Raw genomic sequence first — 20,846 nt, forward strand, 5'->3', positions numbered from 1 at the left:
AATCTTTGCGAGACAATGTTATGTTTTTCAAACAAGATGCAGCTTTATTGTATTAAATGATTACATTCCCATGTGACGAGAGTTCCCTTAATATTGCACTTCAAATTTTAATGTGCTTTTGCTGACAGGGCAAAGTGCACATTAAAATGTACATCCTTAGCCCCCTTGTGCATGGTCATTTTCAATTGCTTCCTCAAAAGTCATTGAATACAGTGTTTCCTTCTGTCTTGAAAAATGTAGTCAAAATTCCTATTTGAGACACTAAGACACTATTTGAATGCAGGTAGGTGAAAAAAAAATAGTCCAAGGATAAACATTGGAGACACTGATGTTTCGTGCACAAGACAAAAGCGCTTAAGAGCTGACATTCACAGAGACTCTGCGTCAGCTTGTTGTTGACACAAAAAGGTTCACACACACACAGGAATTATACAATGATAGTAAGTAGGATCAATACAAGCTGACCTTAGCATCGTGAGAAATAAATAGAAAAAAGTTAAGGACTTGGTGCTTCTCAGAAATATCACTGATCTACAGTTGAATCAAGACAATACCTGTCCCCATTACTGTGCTGATCAAAACAGTGGATCAATGAGTGATTTAAAAATTATAATGCGACTTGTATGATTTCATCTTTGCATGATAAATGCTGATTAAATAACCAAGTCATCAAGTAATAATGTAGCCATTTATAATAATGACCGACTGATATTTATCTGCTAAATCAAATGTGAAATGATCAAAATATGTCGTAATACACGTGAGGTGATGTTATCGTACGAACTCTACGTATTGTGCTCTGAAGCTCCTCGCTTCCATGACGACCGTCCTTATCTTGAATCATCTGAGCCGGAATAATGCACATTTTCACAGCCAAGAGGTCAAATATTCAACATGTGTCTGTGGAAGTATAATGGGCGTACAAGCGATCCCTGCAAAGGATTCGGGGAAGTGCAAATCTCTCTCCCACTCGTCGGTCTCTGTGTTGTACACTTGGACGATGCTGGTGACGTTATTCAGGTGCCAGTTGTAGCCTCCCACAATGTAGATCTTTCCGTCCAGTAAGCAGCAGCCGGACTCGGACTGCCCTGCTCTCATGGGGCTGACGGTGGTCCACTGGTCGCTCTGCGGATCGTAATACTCCACAGCCAGCACGTCAAAACAGCGGTCCACGTGGTCCATGCGTCCACCCAAAGCGTAGACCCGACTTCTACTGCATATCATGGCGTGTAACACTCTCGGTTCGTTCATGGGCGCTCGAAAGTCCCACTGGTCGGCCGCCGGATCGTAACAGTGAAGAGTTTTCTTGTCCTCCAAAGAGACGCCGTAACCGCCGGAGATGTAGAGTTTTTCTCCGCACTGAGTCCCGGCGTGACCCCAAATCCTGCGTTTTAATGGCTCCACGTAGCTCCACTCGTTTTTCTTTGGGCAGTAGCACTCCACAGATGACAGACTGCCGGATCGATTGCGCCCCCCGGTGGCGTAAAGTTTCCCGTTCATGACGTTGAGATGAAACTGGATTCGGGCTTCCTGCATCGGTTGGATGCGTAGCCACTGGTTCAAATGCGGATCGAAGCGCACGCAGCTATCCACGGCGCCTTCGCCGCTGCGATATTGTAAATGCTGCCCGCCCACCACGTACACAAAATTATCCAGGACGGCGACACAGGCGTGGCTACACCCCGTGTCCATCTCGGTCAGTTCCTTAAATTGGCGGGAAGCGACGTCGGGGAGGTAGTACACCTTGGTGCTTACGGTTCGGTCGTTATCGGTGTACGGGGTCCCGCCAAAAGTGATAAAAGACACCACGTCGGAACGAATGAGCGTGCGCGGCGACTGCATCTCGTGTTGTCGGAAGGGAAGAATTTGGTAATTGAAAGCTTCCAGGAGGAACTGGCGGCATTGCACGTCCTCCACCATGATGTCCACCCTCTGAATAGTGTCCACCAGCTCCGACGAACGCATGAGAGGGAAGCGCACGTGGCAGAGGACGTTGCTGGCTTGAGCGCGGCGAGAACCGTCGTGGCGCAGCCATCGAATAGCCGCGTGGAAGAGTTCGATCTCGCTGCAATTCTTCAGCTTGTTGCTTTGCAGGAAGAAAACCAGGCGCTCCATGGGAATGTGCAAAAAGTCCTCCTCCTCGGCTATTTGAAGGAAGTGGCGAAAGGTGAAGGCGTCCACCGACGCCTTGAGGGAAGACAAGCTGAAGGTGGTTGCCATTTGGTCGATGTGTAGGCATGTCTTCACGCTCATGGCTGACTGGAGGAACTCTTCGCAGAGTTCCACGACGGGGACCATCTGGAGGAAGACAGCTGCTCCGAGGACATCCTGAATGCAGTCCAGATCTAAAGTGACTTCCGAGCTGTAAGCAAAGTCTATAATATGCTTGAGGCCCCGGGCAGACAAGCCTTTCAGCTCAATGGTATTTTGATTTGACTCCTTCATGCCTCCAGTGAACATAGCTCTGCAACATAAACACGTGGTAGACATTTTCCAGTGGATTCCATTTCTCTGGCTTTTAAGTGTCAGCTTGGTGTTTTGAATTTAAAAGTGGAAATGGGATCCACACTGACCTGAAGTAATCACTACAAGCAGCCAGCACAGCTTTGTGGACGTGGAAGCGCTCCTCGTTGATGGCCAGCACCACGTCGAGAAGTTGGCCTTGAGCCCTCAAAATGGACAAGCCCTGGAGGAGGGTGGCACTGTGGCTGGGAGCAGAAAAGGTGCAGCGGAGGGCGCTATTCTTGCTAGCCATACTGAAACAGAAAAAGGCCTCATCACATGGAGCAAAAGAAGGGAGTAAACTTTCTGATTTTTAGGTCCTGGGAATTTAATGCCTTCTGGACTGTCAAAAGCATTTTATTTGCAATATTTTGTCAGCATTATTTTGTACAAAAGCGGAAGTGACAAACGGGTGTAAATGTCTGATTAGAAAAAAATATTGCTCAATTCATGACACAAAACAAACATTTGTCACCTTCCTAAAACAAATAGTTATTTTGTACAAAACGTCAGTCAGTGCAAAAGTGGAAGTGACAAATGTGTATTAATGTCTGATAAAAAGAAATACTGCTCCATAAATGACACAAAAACATTTGTCACCTTCCTAAAATAAAGTTATCTAGTACAAAACGTCACTCAGTGCAAAAGTGTGAGTTACAAACGTGTATGAACGTCTGATAAAATAAAATATTGCTCAATAAATGACACAAAACAAACATTTGTCACCTCCCTAAAACAAATAAAGTCAAACTTGGGCCTTTATCTTGGACGTTGACGTTTTGTAACAGCAGTACGTCTTTTCAATGCCCACTATTTGCTTTCATCTTTAATAAATAATGTGGGCAACATAAAAAATTCATAGTGCTGTAGAAATGCCCCAAATATTTGACCTTAAGTAACACGAGAATCTACTACGTCCCTGTTTGGGCGATCTCCGACTAAGATTACAGAAACAATTCGAACGTGACTCTCTCTTTTGAGATTCTGCATAATCGATACGTCTTGCTCTTCCTAGCCTAGCCCCATCTGCAAAGAGTGAAGGCCTCGATTGATCCTCGGACTTTCCTGTTTTTTTTTTAGGCCTGGTTCAAACGCGCGCGAGTAAAAACCATGTCGATAAAACATCAATGAGCACTCGAGGACGAGCTCCAGTCTTCCACCAGCGACTCACCTGTTCTGCAAAAGTGTCGATGCGATAGCCCCACCATCCGACTTCGCCATCTTCTAGCACACGGGGAAATTCATGGAGCATTTTGGCAAGATATCATCAGAGAATGAAGAAGACACGCTGTGTTGGCATGCTGTTTCGATGAATGCATTGAGTCGTCGTCGGGGATGGCTTGAATCTTTCAACGCGATCGACTGTTGACGCCTGTTGTGAGTGACCCGGTGACGTGACGACGACGGTCTTCAAATGTATCCGCCCTCCTGTTGTAGTGACACTTTCCGGTCGCTAGGCGGCGTAACATGCACAAAGGCCGTGAGAACTAGGCTTCAATTATGACGCAAATAGGAAAAGCAAAAACGGTTTATTTGTTAGATTCCGTGTCGCAATCTCAAAATAGTGATTGAGAAACAAAGGATAGCTTCCTCACCTCAAACACCCGACCAACACAACAAAGAACTTCAGCGGGGAGGAAAACTGGACTTAAACCCAATAGAGTATTTCACCTCCTAATTAGGAGACTGAAGGGAGAAGAAACAACTAACCAGAAACAACAAAGAATTGAATACAATGCAGTAAAAGTATTTCAAATGAAGAATGCATGTGGATCCAAAATAAATGCTCAAATGATTTTCCCCACACATAATCAAAGCGCAACCATCTAATCATCCGTGAAGTACTGAGATGATGTGATAAATTTTGGAAGCAGCCATTTCATGCGGAAAGTCATGAAAGAACTCAAGCAGCTAATGATTCACTTGCTGCTTTATTGAAATACTATTTTATGCTTATTCACATGAAGTTTCATTGTGAAGTCTAATATCGTAACTCCTGCCAGTGGTCCAGGTTTGTCCTTCAGGATGCAAATAAAAAAAAAAAGTTTATGTCACTACGTTGCGAAGAAACCATCACTGAGAGAAAAAGCAATATCAGTGCAAACAAACTGCTCTCATTGGTTTTCCGTTTTGTTTGACTGTTTTTCTGCTTTGCCCACATAAGCAAAAGCTGCGTGTGTCTTCAAATCATATTTAATAAGGTGTGTCTGATTCTTTTAAAGCACCTCTCGGCTGGAATGTTCGTGATGGAGGAAATGGGCTGTGAATATTAAATAAAGAATGAGTCAAAGGCTATGTGATTTCCTCCTGCATCATTTTTTTGTTATTTCTGTCTCTGTCTGTCTGCACTGTATCACACTGAGAGTGATTTAATATCTATATTAATATCAACTAATTAATTTTTTTTGCATTTTATTTTCCTGTGTACTTTTCACTCCGACATTGGAGATAGAATTGGGGGCGGGGTACTTTGTTCTTGTTCCATCTCTGACCAGCAGATGGCGCTAATAATGCTCCTAGGTCCCACCAATGGGTGTTAGTGGGATCTCATTGTGACTTGGCAGCGAGACTGGAGAAGAACCGACTCGAATTTACGTCCCAGAGGAAGTTGGGCCAAAAGCGCTGTGTTTTCCGGCTTTCGGCGCTTTTCTTCTCCCTGTGTGGGATACTCGAGCTGCTCAACAGATCCCGGTGCGTAATTACGCACGGAGTCACAGTCGCGGCGTTTCTGGCTGGCTCGGGGGAAGCCGCGGACAAAGGGAAGCAGGCTGGACTACAACTGATTTGAGAAGAGAAGAGAGGACTCCTTTCGGAAGCAAAACGAGGAGTCGGAAGTCAGAAAAATCCAAGTTGGAGCGTTTTGCAGGAAAATCACTCACGGTTTGGACAATAAAGGAGGGATTTGAGTGAAAAGGCTTTTTTTTTTGCATTCAGTTCTAATTTGAAGATCCTCGGAGCATGGGGTAAGTTTGATGTCTCATGTTCTCTCCGCTAGTCAAGTCTGAGCTGTATTGCTCCAGTGGAGGACATTATGAATTTAGCGCGACTTGGCACGCATCTTTTATTTTTCCTCGTTTATACTGATGCTCTTGTAAACTTAAACGCTTGACCTGCTTTCTTATAGCTTGACCCGCGTGACCCCATAAAGGTCAAACCTACTGGTAATGCCTTATTATTGACCACAATTGGGACTTTTCATAAGCGTTTTTTAATTTTTTTTCACAAGGGTTCGGGTTGTTTCAGTTTCACAGTCATGTGATGAAACATTGAAGCAGAGGTTGCGCGTGTGAGCAGTTTACGGCAACTCCACTAATTTCCTGTTCTCTATTTCCATCCGTCGCACACACTCAAACACTCGTGGACTGCAAAAAAAAAAGTGGATACTTGGTTTGTTTGCATGGGGAAGCTCAAGCTGTGCTGTCTCTTCAGCTGTCGAGTGTATATTTGATTTGGCTTATGCTTGCTGCCAATAATTGGGCTCAGGCGGATTGCAATCATATTTACTAGTTTGCTTTGCCACTTGTAATTATTCAAGTGGAGTTTTTGAACTTTTTTTCTTCCTGATTTACTTTGGAGAAATCAATTAAGTCAAGTAAGCCCATTATATAAACACCACATCCCTCTTACATGGTGTAAAATGTGTCTTGGCGGGACACATAAAATGATATGGCGGGCAGTTTGTGGCCCCCCGGGCCTTAGGTTTGATATTTGCCAGTCAATATTTGTGTAAAATGTCATTGTTGGCCTAACAATCTTCTTTCACCCTGACTTTTCTTTTCTGCTGCAGAGGAGTTGCCTTCCAGCAATAAAATGTACCCGCTACACCGAGAGAGGTATTCACTCCGTTTCATAGCCATGCATGGCAGGGATGGCTAACAAGTCATCTGGAATGACCTCGCCCTCTATTATTAGCCATCACTGATGATTAAGATGGTAGCCGTGATTATGAGCATCACATAACTTTTAATGGTGGACTCCATCAAAAATGTAAACATTAAGCACTAGCAAAAGAAAAGGCCATTTATAATTCATCATGTATTGTGAATATAAATGATATTTGGTCTTTTTTTTTGGAGCTACTGGGTATCCCTACTTTTTTGACAACATTGACATAGAATATAAATAAATGATAACAAACACAGCAAATGTAGAGACCTTTTTTTGTCTGCTTGACAAAATTCGATTTATAATATTTTGCCTTTCCCTTTACAAATGACCTTTTAACGTTCAAGACGTGATGCTCCCCCCTCCCCCCTCCCTGCATGAAATTCCTTTTGTATCACGTCAGTCTCTTTTCCTCATTTGTACTTTGAAAATGTTGTTTTACTGAGGAAGGACATTTTCGGAGAACAATGGCTAATCATTGGACTCGATATGAAGACATTTGCTGTTAATCAAAGTGTCTTAATTCGCCTCTCTAATGATCAGGACACACATGGAAACAATTGCCATAGAAACCTAAGGAAAGGTCGCTAAGCTATCACATCAGATAGCTTTTTTGTCGGGGAGAGTTTCAACCAATCACTGAATGTTGCTCTTGACAATGATTTTGTCTGACACTAATATCCGCAATGATGCTTAACTCCTTCACTGCCATTGACGCATATCGACGTCAAAGTTGTATCTGATGTGAAAATACAACTTTGACATCTCTATGCGTCAATGGCAGTGAATGCGTTAAGGCCACATAATGTTAAAAAAAACATGTTTGTGACCTCTTTAATTACTGAGCTGTAATGTGCCTGTGCACGCGTGCATGGATGAGCAGCAATGAGTGCGGAGGAAACCAACGTATGACCCGGAAAAGATGGCGACTGATCGATTCAGTTGACCTGTCACAGAATTCAGGCAATGTCGAAACTATTTTTCCTGCATTGCTATTGATTTCAAACCTCTGATTGTATTTGTCTTTTTTGAATTGAGTCAAATGAATGTTCTTATTCGTCACACAAACAATTTTGTGAATTTCCTGAAAGCCAAAAGTTGCTTTGTTTCCATTTAATTGGATGTGATAAGTTGCAAAGTATCGGTAAAACTGCGGCTCCTCTATCAGACGGGTTTCTAGCGGCTGTCAAACTGCTGTGCCGTATTTACTCGTCCTCGCCCCTCAAGCGCTTTAATCCCGTTTAAATCTGCTCGTTTGTGATGATTCTCCTCTGGGTTGATTAGCTTGAGAGGCTTTTCATGAAGCAATAACAAGACCCGGAAAATAATGGAATTTTTGATTCCTCCGTGACTGGGAGTGATAAACTGTCAATCATCACTTCTCATTAAGATGAGAGAACGATAGAGTGGAAATTTTTGAGCTGACTCACATTCGCTTAATTGCTGGGAGGATAATTAATTCAGTTGGTGTTGTTTTGGTTTTTTTGGACTGTTATTCAGTCTGATAATTGATTTTACGGTGGAAAATCAAACATGGTTATTTTAATTTGCTTTATCCATGATAATTAAAACTAACATAATAATCATAAGAAAATCTTGGGACACATCTTTTAATCAATTCATTTTTTCCAGTAAGGTGTCATTTGAATACTTTATTTTGCTCTTTTATTTATTTATTCTGATTTGTGACTTCTGATTCAAATTTGTGTACTTACTTTTGACATTATGAATATATTTTTTCCAATCCTTTGCAGAACTCAAATTCACCACCTAACATGTAAAGGCCAACTATTACGTATTAAGTTGTACTTTTTTTTTTCTTAAAAAAAACCCCCAACTCTCTCTCTGGTGCAACAGTGGACGCAAATTACACCCAGAGGTGTCTTGGCTCTGTCTCTTTTGTCTCTTATTGCAGCTTCAGCAACAATAACTATTGTTTGTATGCAAATGTTGGGTAATTTCAAGCAAATCCACACGGAACAATGCTTCATATAGCCACTGCCGACCCATATGAAGGAACCTTTTTCCATTTGGCTGCCCCATATTATTTTAATTACCATGACAAAAGTGCAATAATGGCATCTCATTGCATACAGGGAAATATTCACACAGCTTTACCCTCAAACGAAATGATACAGTGCAGTTTGCTCTCAGTCCATTCTTTGATGTATCTCGAATTGACTTTCTAAGCAAAATTCCTCATTAAAATGCGTTATGCTGTATTTGGAATAATTTGTTACAATCCAAACTTTACAACAAAAAATATAAGCAGAAGTTAAATATTGGTGCATTTGAAACAATAAAACCCGTTAAACAGTCTCAATCATAAATTTCACTGTGCCTCATAGATCTTATTTTACCTGAGCCATTACAGTGTAAAAAAAAATTAGACGGTGTGAATATCCTCAGAATTCAACTATTGATGCAATTTTTAAAATACGAAACATTCCGTTCTTCTCTTTTAAAACAGTATTTATAGACTAAGAAGTTGCCTTTATTGTCAGTCAAAGGCAGTGAGCATGTGTTTAAATTGGGTCATTAACATGCAATATTCATGCATTTGAAAGGGAGCAGCCCATCTTCAGCGCCCGAGCTCACGTTTTCCAGATCGACCCGGCTACAAAACGCAACTGGCTGCCGGCCAGTAAGCATGCAGTCACCGTGTCCTTCTTCTATGATGCCAGCCGCAACGTCTACCGCATCATCAGTGTGGGCGGGACTAAAGTGAGTGAGTGAGTGAGTGAGTGAGTGAGTGAGTGAGTGAGTGAGTGAGTGAGTGAGTGAGTGAGTGAGTGAGTGAGTGAGTGAGTGAGTGAGTGAGTGAGTGAGTGAGTGAGTGAGTGAGTGAGTGAGTGAGTGAGAGCCCAGACAGTCACACTGGGGGTTGCTGGAGCGCTCAGAGAATTCATCTTTGATTTAGGCGTTACTAAGTTTCATGGAGTTACTTTACATCACTGCAGAAGCACTTATGAATTGTCTTGCGTTTCCACTGCGCCTCTTGTTGACACTGCTTTGAAAGGCTTTTAGGCGTTTTTCTAGCCTAATTCCCTCCCATCCGATGGTTTACTTGACAAAGGTTAGTGAGCATATATTTGATAAGCTTTTTCACTTATCAACCAGCTCTTTTATCGGATGGTTGTGGAAGAGAACAAAAATGTCGCACACAGTGAATACACAAAACAAAGGAATTGCATACTTTTAAAGAGGACTCAATTTCTTCATATTAAAGTGTGTTTTGAGTTATTTCAGTCTTGAACGATATTTAGTTTTACCCAAACACTAATTAAAAAAATAGGTGACTAGATCTTTGCTCTGGTGATAGAACATATTATTGACACTTCCATTCATTTCAATGGTAAACATTATCTTGGTTTGTGTACTTTGCGTTTCAACCGTTTTCTTCTTTTTGTTCTGTCGCTAGGCCATCATCAACAGCACCATCACCCCTAACATGACCTTCACCAAAACCTCCCAGAAGTTTGGTCAATGGGCTGACAGCCGGGCCAACACCGTTTATGGCCTTGGCTTTTCCACAGAGCAGCAGCTGCAGCAGGTAACAATCAAAACAAGTGATTTGTTGATTTCTAAACAAAATCAATTGTCAATTTTGACTTCCAGCCGTGTCTTGTCTTCCACCTTCAGTTTGCAGAACAATTCAAGGAGGTGAAGGAAGCGGCCCGGCTGGCCAGAGAGAAATCTCAGGAGAGGTACGAACTGGCCAACCCTGCTCTCAACATCGCCGCCCCACAGGTAAATCATTAGCGCCTATGCACACTGATGTTTACACTCACGGAAATAAATAAATACATTTTTTTCAATCAAAAGTTCAAAATGGCAAATATGTAGGTCTCTAATGGGGATGGACAACATGATGCAATTGAACCTGACCACTCAAGAGACAATATGACCTTTTATTTGATTTATATTTTGAACCAAATGCCAGCACTGCAGCTTGGAACATATCCAGATCAGCACTGAGCATTTTTTGAAACCCTATATACAGAATAGGGGGTGATACTTCAGGCTTGAAAAACTATTTTGGAGAAAAGCATTTCTAAAGAGGGTTGGCAATAGCCTGAACTTCGCACAAGCATAATGGAGAGGAAGGCAAGAGCATCTGAATCATTCATAATTGAAGGCAATTTTGCTGCTGTTTGGAGGATAATGACAAGATCTGATCCTGCCAACACTTTTGAGTTTTGGTGACTTTTGTCAGATCTGTTGATGACAAAAAGGCACCCTGCAGTAATAATGGATTGCGTTCACATAACAAATACACAATTCATTTGTTGTCACGCAGAGGAAACGTCATAAGCGGCGAGGCTATTGGCTGCTAGCGAGTGTTTGTGCCAGCGCTTGTCACAACATGGTGACCACAAGAAATCAATATATACTCTACTGTACATGTATTGCTGCACTGCATCACTCTGAGAGGTGTTTAGGAGATTTTATGCAACTCAAGCTATTATGATGAAACAGTGCCACAATAGCAAAAATAAGAAATGAAGAACTATGGCCGCATCAGAAAATTGGAAAAATAGCAAAGTGCAATGTTGAGAAAGGCTTTTATGCAATTTGATCTGAAATTATTCTGTTGCTCATTCTTAACATTTAAAAAGAACTTCAATCATTTTTTGGACATATATGCTGGATTGTGTTGCAGACAGACCAAAAACTGGAAGGTTAAAGCGAAAGATGGGATATGATATGAGAGCAATGATAACAAATATATATATTTTCAAATCATGGAAAGAATAACGCCGCGTCACATTTTGACTGTATACAGTGCACTTGAAAATGAAACCACAAAGAACAAGTCATGGCATGACTCAGTCTAGTTTTTTTTCCAAAAGAAGGAGAGGAGATTTGGACAGATGAAGTATTTTGTAAGAGTGTGAGTGGGAAATGAAATTCCTGCCCCTGCCTGTCTGCCTGTCTGCCTGCTTGGCATACAAGAGCTGCTGCTGTAGAATGGAACAGTGAGTGCAGTGTAGATCACCAAAGCGCCACATGCAAAACTCACTCTTGTCCCATTTATGCGAATAAACCTTGTAACATTTATTTGATGCGTCATAGCAACGACTTATGACATTGAGGTGTCACTCAACTGATGGCTTGTATCACCATGGAAACCAGAAAACCCGTACAGTATATGCAAAGAAACAAACGTGGACCCAGACACATTACAATTATTCATTTCTACTGTAGATGGGGCAGATGGTTCGTTTTTTTTTTTTTTTATTCTATTTTATTTATTTTTTTAATCTCAGTTTGGTTAGTTAGATAGAATGCGTTATTTATTTTTGATTTAAATCTTTAGCCATAGTCAGGCTGCAACTTACCTATGACCCTAATTATTATAACCACCATATCAAAAAAGAAAAAAAAATACATCTGGCAAAAAGTTGAAAAACATACAGAGCTGTCCGTTTTGATTTTTTGCTTCAGTCAAGCTTACATGAGCAGATGTGCAATATGACGACAGCAGGCAGTAAGGTGTGGTCTTCTAAAAGCTCAGAAGTATTTATTATACTAAACATGAATATTGACTTTGTGAAATATGAATGAAGCCGAAAAATTCAGTCATTTTTCCTCCATCTTGGAAGGCTGCCATTTTGTCCTCTACTGTTGCCTGCTGTCAAGTGAAAATCACAGTGCCCACATCTTGCAAATGTCACGGCTGTTTTCCGTGTTTTAAGGCTTGGAATAACCTCTTTTCTTCTTTTTTTTTTTTCTTCCCAAGAGAAATTTTGCTAACTGCTGACTTCATTAGAAGAGCAATGCAGACATTTTGAGGAGCATTATGGTTTTAATCATAAAAAAATAGAAATACACCCAAAATACTACATAACCATCTCCATATTTCCTTCCATTCTGGAAGGTGCCCCAATACCTTTTGTCTACAAAGTAAAGTACGTATCATGTCAACTGGATTCTAAAGCCGCTGTCATTTTGTCCGCCTTCTAATTGGAACCTACGTCATATCAACTATGCAGATGCAGGAAGAAAGGGAAACGCTCATGTATATTTGAAAACAATATCTTGCCATTGAAATTGTGCTAAAATAAGTGTGTGTGTGTGTGTGTGTGTTGGGGATCCGGTTCCATGAGGGGCCCAGGTGATTCAAGGGAAGCCTTCCATGTACTGATGCATGGAGCCATGAATAAATGATGGCAGCTTGTGGTCTCAATGAAGCCCCAAATGTGGAGACAAGAGCCTTTTATACAAGCTCAGAGAGCAAAATGGACTGAGACTTGGATAAATAAGTCAACAGTATAATGTACTTTGAAAAACACCAGTGCAGACCCATCACCATAAAAGCTCTCCAGTTTGTATTTAAAATAGCCAACATCCCAGACAGAATGCAAAAGCCTCTTCCCCAAAATGTTTCACTCCTTTCTTTGACAACACACTTTCAAATGCTTGAAAGATACAATACAAATTTTATGACTGGTACACCGGGATCATCAGCCATCTTGAGAAGTTTCACATCCAGCTGTTTTCTAATTTTCTTCTTTGTCTCCTTTTCACTGATGCGTCCATCATGGGATGTCAACACCATTTCAGCTGTCTCAGGTATGTGACAGGTCTCCTAAAGCAATATTAGCCGAGACATTTTGATGGTATTCTTTCATCTGTGTGCTGCTTGGATGATCCTTACTCAATAATTAATCTGCAGTCTGATCAAATCTGACTTGTGAGCAAACGTAGCTTCAGAACGCAGCTTGTGCATTCTACAAGGAGAGTCTTTGTTAGCACTGGCTGGTAAAATGCAAAAAAAATAAAAAATAAATTGGAAATCCGTCCATCCATTTTGTCATTTGTAAAGCCCCATTTTTACACAGACATTTTTTCTCCCCTTGTAAATGTTGCACCATCAGACAAAATATTGCATTTAACCGCATACTTTGGGAGTCATGTAAAAACCCTGGAGAGCAGCAATTCTTTAAAAGATCCTCTCAAGTCTTTGAACTTGACTAATGAGCTGTTGGTAGTTTGTGCAAGAGTATCTCAAATCTCATTCCCACTCAGCCTGAGCGAAAGAGAGAGCAACATGAAGGGGAGAAAAATTTGGTGCATCTGTAATCCTGTTTAGGACTTCAAAAATTGATCCACGTCGCGTGAATTATTCAATTTTGTGTATTTGCAGGCGATCCCTTTGGCACACAGTTATTTTCTTTTGTTTTTCTGCTTTTAGTTTTCTTTGCTCGGATGTCATGCTCCTTTTATACTTGTGTTTAATTCCATGCCTCCATATGGACGCACAGAGCTGCAAAGATAATACTAGATAATACACCATCCTCCTTGGGGGACAATACGCAAAGACTCACTCAAATTAATATTACAAGGCTTTCTCCACATGAAGTGCTCGAGTGGAATGCTGCTCAGGAAAAAAATATATATATTTATTATGTTATGTTATGTTGTTATATTATATTATATTATATTATATTATATTATATTATTACAGCTCAAATCAGATTTTCTCATATTCTGCCGAATATGTGGGCTAAAAAGTTGATATTGGCTTTATGTTAGTTGAATTATGTATTAAGCTTGGTCTCCAGATTTCCCTGTGCTGCAATTGTATTGAAGTGAAAGAGCAATATGGTTCTCGTCGGTTTAGGAGCTGTCGGACGAGCGTCATTCCCCGCCGCTGCTGACGGTTAACGGGCCCGGGGAGGAAAAGCTCTTTCGAAGTAAAAGTGCAGAAGTGGAGCTGACAGTGGAGAAGGAAAGAGTCAAGAAGATGTTGTCTGAAGGGTAATGGCACCTACATCTTTATCTCCTCTGTCAAATGTTGATTAAAAATGCATTTACAACTTGAAAGTCAGGCAAAAGATTGTGCTGAGTTTTTATTGACAATGCCAGATTGATATTGATCGATTCTAATTTGTCGAAAGCCGCACTGACGTTTCGAACATGTGTCGCTTCATTATGAAAGCCACAAAGGCTATAATTATACAAATGGACGAGAAAGCTTTTAAAGCTTCATGCGCTTAAAAGTCTCTTAACAACACTCAGAGATGAGCTAAAAGCCAAACTGGCTCTTAAATAAGTGGCAATTTCAAGGGACTTCATATTTGCGTGGCGTACCCTGCTCACAAATTGAGCAGATTGTACACTTTTCCTTGCAGATGCATTGTTGTACACGCAGCTGAGTAATGAACACATTTTAAGTAGAGCAGACACTGAAGGAAAAAAAAGAAACTTTGCCTGGAGGAGATTTTGTCCTTGTGTTTTGGAAAGAAAGAAAGAAAAAAAAAAGCGTTTAGCACGGCACTTGAATTTTTGTGTGTTTGTTTTGGGTGCCTGTGCCCTTTCACTGATCTGTATGATATTACAAAGGCTTCATAAGCCACTGTTCTCCAGATGCTTTTATTTGATGACTCCTATAAGCCTTTTGCTCTGTTGCTATGGTGAGTAGCTATACGGTTGCTACGCTGTGCAAAGATGTGACGTCATGTCTTTCCAAGCTCACTAAATCCTGAACTTTACCACCTATTCATTCTATAAGTGACTTTTCTCCATGATCCAATCATGCAATTCATTTCATGCGCTAAAATAACCAACAGACATGATCAGCCAAATCTCCAAATGTATTTCAAGAAATTACTCATCTTCTAGGGCAGATTTGTTTTTTGACATTAAGTTGAACAATAACGGAAGAAAATATTACTTCTGATTTCATCTTTTTCTAATACTTGATGAGATAAAGTGAGATGAACTTTGACCCTTTATTTTCTTGGGTCATGTCAGAGAAAAGGTGAGCAGCAATGTACGCACATTTTGAAAGGTTTTGAGTCAAAGTGTGAAAAAGACTGCGACTGCTCCCACCTAAAGCCATTATTTATATATTTTTTTCTTCTGCCTCTAGGTCCATGTGTGAAATCAACCTTGAGGCAGAGCTCTTCACCTTACAGGACAGTAACGCCAAGCTGGTGGCTGCGCTGCAGGAAGCCAACGTCAGCGTGGAGCAATGGAAGCAGCAGTTGGCCGAGTACCAGGAGGAGACAGATCGCCTTCGAGAACAGGTGGGCAAACCTTTATCGAGATGTTGGAGAATCATTGTGTCAAGTTTAAAGCTGTCAAACTATCAATGACCAAATGAATGGAGTCATCAATTACAGACACTATCATCACTAATTATGAAACATTTTTTTTTTTATACCACACTACGAGTTGTGTGAAAGTCCAGTTGAAGGTTATCCCTCATATGGACACACGCCCTGCTGCAAAGTCAACCAGGTGGTTGGAACTAGATCAGGCCTCCAGGGTTTTGGGGGGGAGCGGGGGGGAGACACCCTACACTGTCCGGCTTCTTTCCCTCCCTGCCCCACTTAGAGAGACATGATGAATTACCGTGAGGACTCTAGGGATCCTTTTGACTCCCTTGTCACATATATTTGCCGTTTTACAATCTAATGATATCCAATATGGCGCTGTATAAAATAAAAATGGGTAGCCATGCTAGGATTGTGATTGTTCTTTTATATTTTATTTATCTTTTATTTTTTGGGAGAAAAATGAATTTCACAATGGCTACGCCACCAAATAGGTGTACCTAATCAAATGGCAGTTGAGTGTGTTTACTGAAGCAATCTGTCTTTCTCCTATCTGTCAGTTTGATTGATATCAGCGTGATCCCTTCTATATGGTCTTCTCACGAGCAGGGACAATTGTGGCTGTCACATATAGAAAAACACAAGTGCGTGGCTTTTCTGGGGCTCCATCAGGATATGGCATATTAGCATGAAAATGAAAAATGGCCGGAAACCTGAATTAACATTTCATACACCTTCATCACACAGTGGAGCAAGCAATTTATGCCTCAACAATTTACAGTTATCAAAATGAGTCATAGAATTTTTCTTCTCCCGGCAATTGAGGTACAATCTGCTGTGCTAAGGCTCAATTTTCCTTCGCCAATGAATGAACAAAGAAGATCTAATTGTTTGGTCGATGATCATTTGAACTAAAACAACTTGAATGATTTATCCTCAATCATTGATGAAGACAATTTATTGATGTAGCCCTTCATTACGGAAAGGTCTCAAATGACTTCCCATATCACAATTGTCAAGTATTATGTATGGACATCTCCTGATCTGGTATTAACATGCAGACAAACAGGACGCAACGCGTGAAGGTTATAGAAGCAGTCAACAACATTTTTATCATTTTTTGTATTAATAAGCTTATTCAGATGGGAATTGAACGCTCCAATTAATGTTAAAGGTTTAGCGGCACTGAGCCGCGACGGGAAACTGCAAACAAGTTGACTTAGTTGTTTACACATGATAGCTCACCACCCGATTTTATTTTATTTATTTATTTCACTTTTCACATGTAAAATAGAAATGGGAAACAGCTTACATAAGTGTTCTGAATGTTACATCTGATGTTTGTTTCATTGCCGTGACTACTGCCAGTCACAAAATAGAGCAAGAGAATTGACATGATTTATATTCCCTTTTGTCTTTTGATTCACTAAAGGCAACACATTTAAAGAATCCACATAAGTGTTTTTTGTTTTGCTATCTTTTACTTTATATTGCTTCGAAATGACAACACAACATCTGGAAAGGTTAAACCGAGCCATGTTTGGAAAAGAAAAATGATGCGTTCTACCTAATTAGGTGAATTTCACGTTTACTCCAGCGTAGTTCATGAAAAATGATGCAAAATACTTTTGGGGTCGACTTGATGTTCTGTGACAACTTGTGAAAAGAGCAAGTCATTGCTAAATAATACACGGCCATGTACACAGTAGCTGTTTTCTTTCTATGTCCCAGTCTATTAATTATCCGAGTATTGTGTTGTAGGTGGCAGAATTGGAGGCACAGCTTGGCCATCCTGCTGCTGCTGCTGCTGCTGCTCACACTGATAAGGAGGAGCTTAGCCGCTCACTGGAAGAGCTGGAAGCTCTGCTTAGTGCCAAAGACCAGGTAAGACACAAACCTCACAAACTAGTCAAATATTTGAAAAAGATGGAAGCTAATAGAAATGATGGAACGGGCCGTTTCTGGCCCCCGAGCCTTAGGTATGACACCTATTCTGCTTGTATAAATGTCATGGCTTTAGTTCATGTGGATTACATTTCATTTGAAGAAAAAAAAAGTCAAAGTGAAGCATAGGAGAGCCATTTGTTGTTTCAAATGCTAAATTGTCCTCACGAAGGCAACCACTTACTTATTCCCTCGTTGTTACTTTCCAATGTCTGTCACATCGGAAAACTTAAAAGTATCCCGCTGTGTGAGAAATTACCAAGAAGAAAAAGAAAAAAAAAAGACTGACGCTCGATGATGATGGACATTTTTGCTCCAACCATTTCCAGGAAATACACAGTCTACAGAGCAAGAGAACTGATGTGGGGGAGCTGGAGAGGGAAAGAGAAGAGGCCATTCAGAGACTCCAGGTAAGTTGCTTTGTTTCTCACTTCTTTTGCCAAGCGGCGCCATATTGCAATTAACAAGAGAACAGCTTGCGTTGACACAAAATCACGCATTTAGAACTACAGACTAAACGCTGTGTTGTTCCCTGAGTGTTGTGACTAAAAGCTTTGGCTTTTGTTTTTGTCGTTTGTTTTTTTACAACGTGAGCGCTTTGCCGCCGGGAAGCTTCATTAAAAGACTGCCGTTCTCCATCTCCTCGCCAGACATCTGATTAGAAAGCAAACTTGTGAGAGAATGGACTAGTTTTAGAAAGCCTATGTTGTAATTGTGCTTCTGTCAATTTCGGCGTCGTCACTCGACGGTCAAAGAAATGGAGATGTTAAAAAAAAATGATGCTGGTGGTAACACCCGTGGGCACTTTAACCTAACATGTGTTTGATCAAACTGAAAAAAAAAAAAGATCCACACATGCACAGAGTGAATTTCAGAGAAAGGTCACAGATAAGATTCGAACCCAGAAACCTTGAAGAGTAGCAACTTAACAACTGCAGCATTGTTTTATTATGTTGCTTTCTTCAACAATAGTGACCTCTGCTGGCACAAAGCAGACTTGCAGTTTCTTTGCTCACTGATATCATTTGTTTGGAGGACTTCAAGGTCAAAACAAATGACTTTTCCATTGCAATGCGGGAAGTATGGCTAACGCATACTGCTTAGCCTTGATGAGGTCATCTATCATTTTTATCCCCGGTGTCACTTTTGATTTATGTATATTCTTGATTAACCTTTCCCTGCCTTTGTGCCCATTTCACAAACTGTTCATTGAGAATTCACCACAGCCTCAATTGCCACTTTAAATCTGCATTATGAACAGATGAAGGGACCAAATAGCCTGGAAGAATTTGAGTAAAAAAAAATAAAAAAATGACCTCAGCCCATTCAGAAGAAACTGAAGTTGCCCATTTGTTTTTCAGGAACTCGAGAGACGAAACGCAGAGCTGGAAGGTCAAATCAAGAGCACCGAAAAGACGCTGGCCTCCAGCAGGGAAGAACAAAAAAAGGCCGAGGTGGACGTCCGGCATTTCCTCGAGGCCCTGGATGTCAAAATATGCGACCTGAGTGACTTGAGACAAAGTCTGGCAAACCTGGTGGATAAGTAATCCCAACTGAAGACGTCAGGGTGCATCTCCACAGTCAAGGCACATTTCCTCCTCTACTATAATCTCATTCGTATTCTAGCAGATCTTCATAAAATCATTGTGTGCAAGAAAAAACCTCTTATAGGTGCAATGCGCACAATAAAGCATCTGGGCTTTATATTACAGGCAAATTTAGAGCGGCTGCAAACAAGCACAAAATTTTGTGGAATAAAACAAAATACTGCTTAGCATATGCATTCCGATTTTTTTTTTTTTGCAAAACCGGAAATTCGTTTTCAGCCACATTATGGGCCTTGGTTTATAGACAATAATATTTATTATTTGCAATGCATCACATTTATAGTGATGACTTCCATCGTCCTCAACTGTGGCAAATGCACCCGATTGACAGTAGGTCAGGGAAGGGACAGACAAATGGATATCAAATAGATATCAAGTCAGCATCAGCAGCCAAATGCTCCCATCAACATGCATTATTCCCTCACTTAGTTCCCACTGCTCTTCTCTCCACGTCGTCTATTATTCAAGTCGAGCTGTGGCGTGATTGGCGGCATCTTCGAAATTGGGCGCTCTCTTCACTTGAAATGTCACAACCGGAGTTGCACTTCATTATTTGTGCCAAGTTTGACTTTGTTTACATGTCAGTATTGCAATGCTTGATTTTAGCATCAGTAAGATTTGAGGAGAGAGCACTGCATGATCTCTGCAGTACCAAGTAATGTGAAATTACGGAAGCGACTGACTGATTGGTATAAGCACAAGTGCAGTCGTTTACGAAATGGGTACTTAACCGAGCGGCCTGCCAGCTTTGTGAAACTGATGCATAAAAAAGAAAAAAAGAAAGCTTTGTATCGCCTCGTTTTAATGTAATCTGGGTACAAAAATAAAAAGCGCAGGCCATCGGCACAGCTCACCATCCATTTAACTTGCTTTAATTGTGTTTTAAACGGCCTTGTCACAAATCTTGAACTTGATGTTTTATAGATGAGTTTATTACGTTGGCTCAAGTGGTCAAAAGTTTTACTTGATTTTCTGTTCCATTGATTTTAGCCGAGTCAACTAAACGTGACCTCAGCAGCCTTCTTGAATTAGCAATAACATTTCCTGTTTGTGTATCTTAAGTTTTCACATTTTTTGTTTTGAAAAGAAATTGCAGCTATGTTCACCTTGGTATGATTACGACAGATATCTACTACTGCATTCATTCAGCGTGATTAAAAATATCAAATCAGCTCCTCATCCTGAGCACTGCAGTTTAGAACACTTCATAGCACAAAAGCCTATTTCAGGTATACAATTTCAAATTGAGTTTATCTTCCACTCAATCCTTTTCTCCGTGTTAGCTATGTTTATAAATCATTTTCACATGTGACATTCCTTACAAAGTACTTTAGAATAAGTTCACAATATTGCATTTGGTTTGTTTGCTTGTATCCATCCAAGGTTGACTCCACCTCATATTTGACTTCTGATGATTTGGCAATGGCAAACTGATAACACGAGATCATAAATGAGAAGTCATTTGCTTTTGACAGACTGTGCAACACCTGAACCACAAGTGTCACTACCTAAAATGGAATTTCCCATTCCACCTTCATAGTAAAGGACAGAATTCTGTTCACGTGTTCTAACTGCATTTTATTCAATTTATATGTATGACTAAATAGTTCTGTTCCTAAGCTTTGGTAGATTTAAAAAATGTGGTCTGTTAAGGTCACAATGTTGAGTTCTCATGATTAAATTCAAGCTGTTTGTGAGATCAAATTGCTTATATTTGTAGAAGTCAAATTAAAATTCATGCTTTAACACAAGTCTGTCCTTTGACCGTTTGAGCATGCTGTCTTTCACTGATGTATTGTTACCTTTCCCAAGTTTAATATTACTAATTGAAGGATCCACTCAA

General features: G+C 40.6%; 2 protein-coding genes across 3 annotated transcripts; one reads left to right on the forward strand and one right to left on the reverse strand.

Moving 5' to 3' along the window:
• Positions 1–18: 18 nt before the first annotated feature.
• Positions 19–3,903, reverse strand: klhl26 (kelch-like family member 26). 2 transcript variants are annotated; one of them, XM_085927174.1, is made up of 3 exons: positions 3,674–3,903; positions 2,574–2,773; positions 19–2,464 (listed from the first exon to the last, which is right to left on the reverse strand). In XM_085927174.1, the coding sequence occupies exons 1-3, from the start codon at positions 3,752–3,754 to the stop codon at positions 868–870; spliced, it is 1,878 nt and encodes a 625-aa protein (XP_085783300.1). In that variant the 5' UTR covers positions 3,755–3,903; the 3' UTR covers positions 19–867. The 2 variants fall into 2 exon arrangements, with proteins under 2 accessions (XP_085783300.1, XP_085783299.1); XM_085927173.1 differs by having other exon boundaries at positions 2,574–2,756; positions 3,674–3,901.
• A 1,125-nt stretch (positions 3,904–5,028) lies between these two features.
• LOC147047613 (homer protein homolog 3-like) lies at positions 5,029–20,818 on the forward strand. The gene is made up of 12 exons (XM_085927180.1): positions 5,029–5,465; positions 5,627–5,663; positions 6,290–6,335; positions 8,955–9,111; positions 9,809–9,940; positions 10,030–10,137; positions 12,955–12,963; positions 14,015–14,151; positions 15,266–15,422; positions 17,214–17,336; positions 17,726–17,806; positions 18,758–20,818. Exons 3-12 carry the CDS (start codon positions 6,313–6,315, stop codon positions 18,941–18,943), a joined length of 1,113 nt encoding a protein of 370 aa, XP_085783306.1. The 5' UTR covers positions 5,029–5,465; positions 5,627–5,663; positions 6,290–6,312; the 3' UTR covers positions 18,944–20,818.
• The last annotated feature ends 28 nt before the right edge of the window (positions 20,819–20,846 follow it).

This window comes from Syngnathus leptorhynchus, chromosome 13 (genome assembly GCF_054491065.1).
Source record: "Syngnathus leptorhynchus isolate UIUO chromosome 13, UIUO_Slep, whole genome shotgun sequence".
NCBI classification, from domain to species: domain Eukaryota; kingdom Metazoa; phylum Chordata; class Actinopteri; order Syngnathiformes; family Syngnathidae; genus Syngnathus; species Syngnathus leptorhynchus.

What these genes read in the sequence shown, in the direction of transcription:
- LOC147047613 (XM_085927180.1), top strand. Translation starts at nt 6,313, where the DNA reads ATGTACCCGCTACACCGAGAGAG. An exon ending in AAGAAGATGTTGTCTGAAGG is followed by an intron (nt 14,152 to 15,265) that starts GTAATGGCACCT and finishes TTCTGCCTCTAG; the next exon opens with GTCCATGTGTGAAATCAACC. An exon ending in AGGCCATTCAGAGACTCCAG is followed by an intron (nt 17,807 to 18,757) that starts GTAAGTTGCTTT and finishes TTTGTTTTTCAG; the next exon opens with GAACTCGAGAGACGAAACGC.
- klhl26 (XM_085927174.1), bottom strand. Translation starts at nt 3,754, where the DNA reads ATGCTCCATGAATTTCCCCGTGTGCTAGAAGATGGCGAAGTCGGATGG. An exon ending in TCGACACTTTTGCAGAACAG is followed by an intron (nt 2,774 to 3,673) that starts GTGAGTCGCTGG and finishes CCATGTGATGAG; the next exon opens with GCCTTTTTCTGTTTCAGTAT. An exon ending in GCTTGTAGTGATTACTTCAG is followed by an intron (nt 2,465 to 2,573) that starts GTCAGTGTGGAT and finishes TTTATGTTGCAG; the next exon opens with AGCTATGTTCACTGGAGGCA.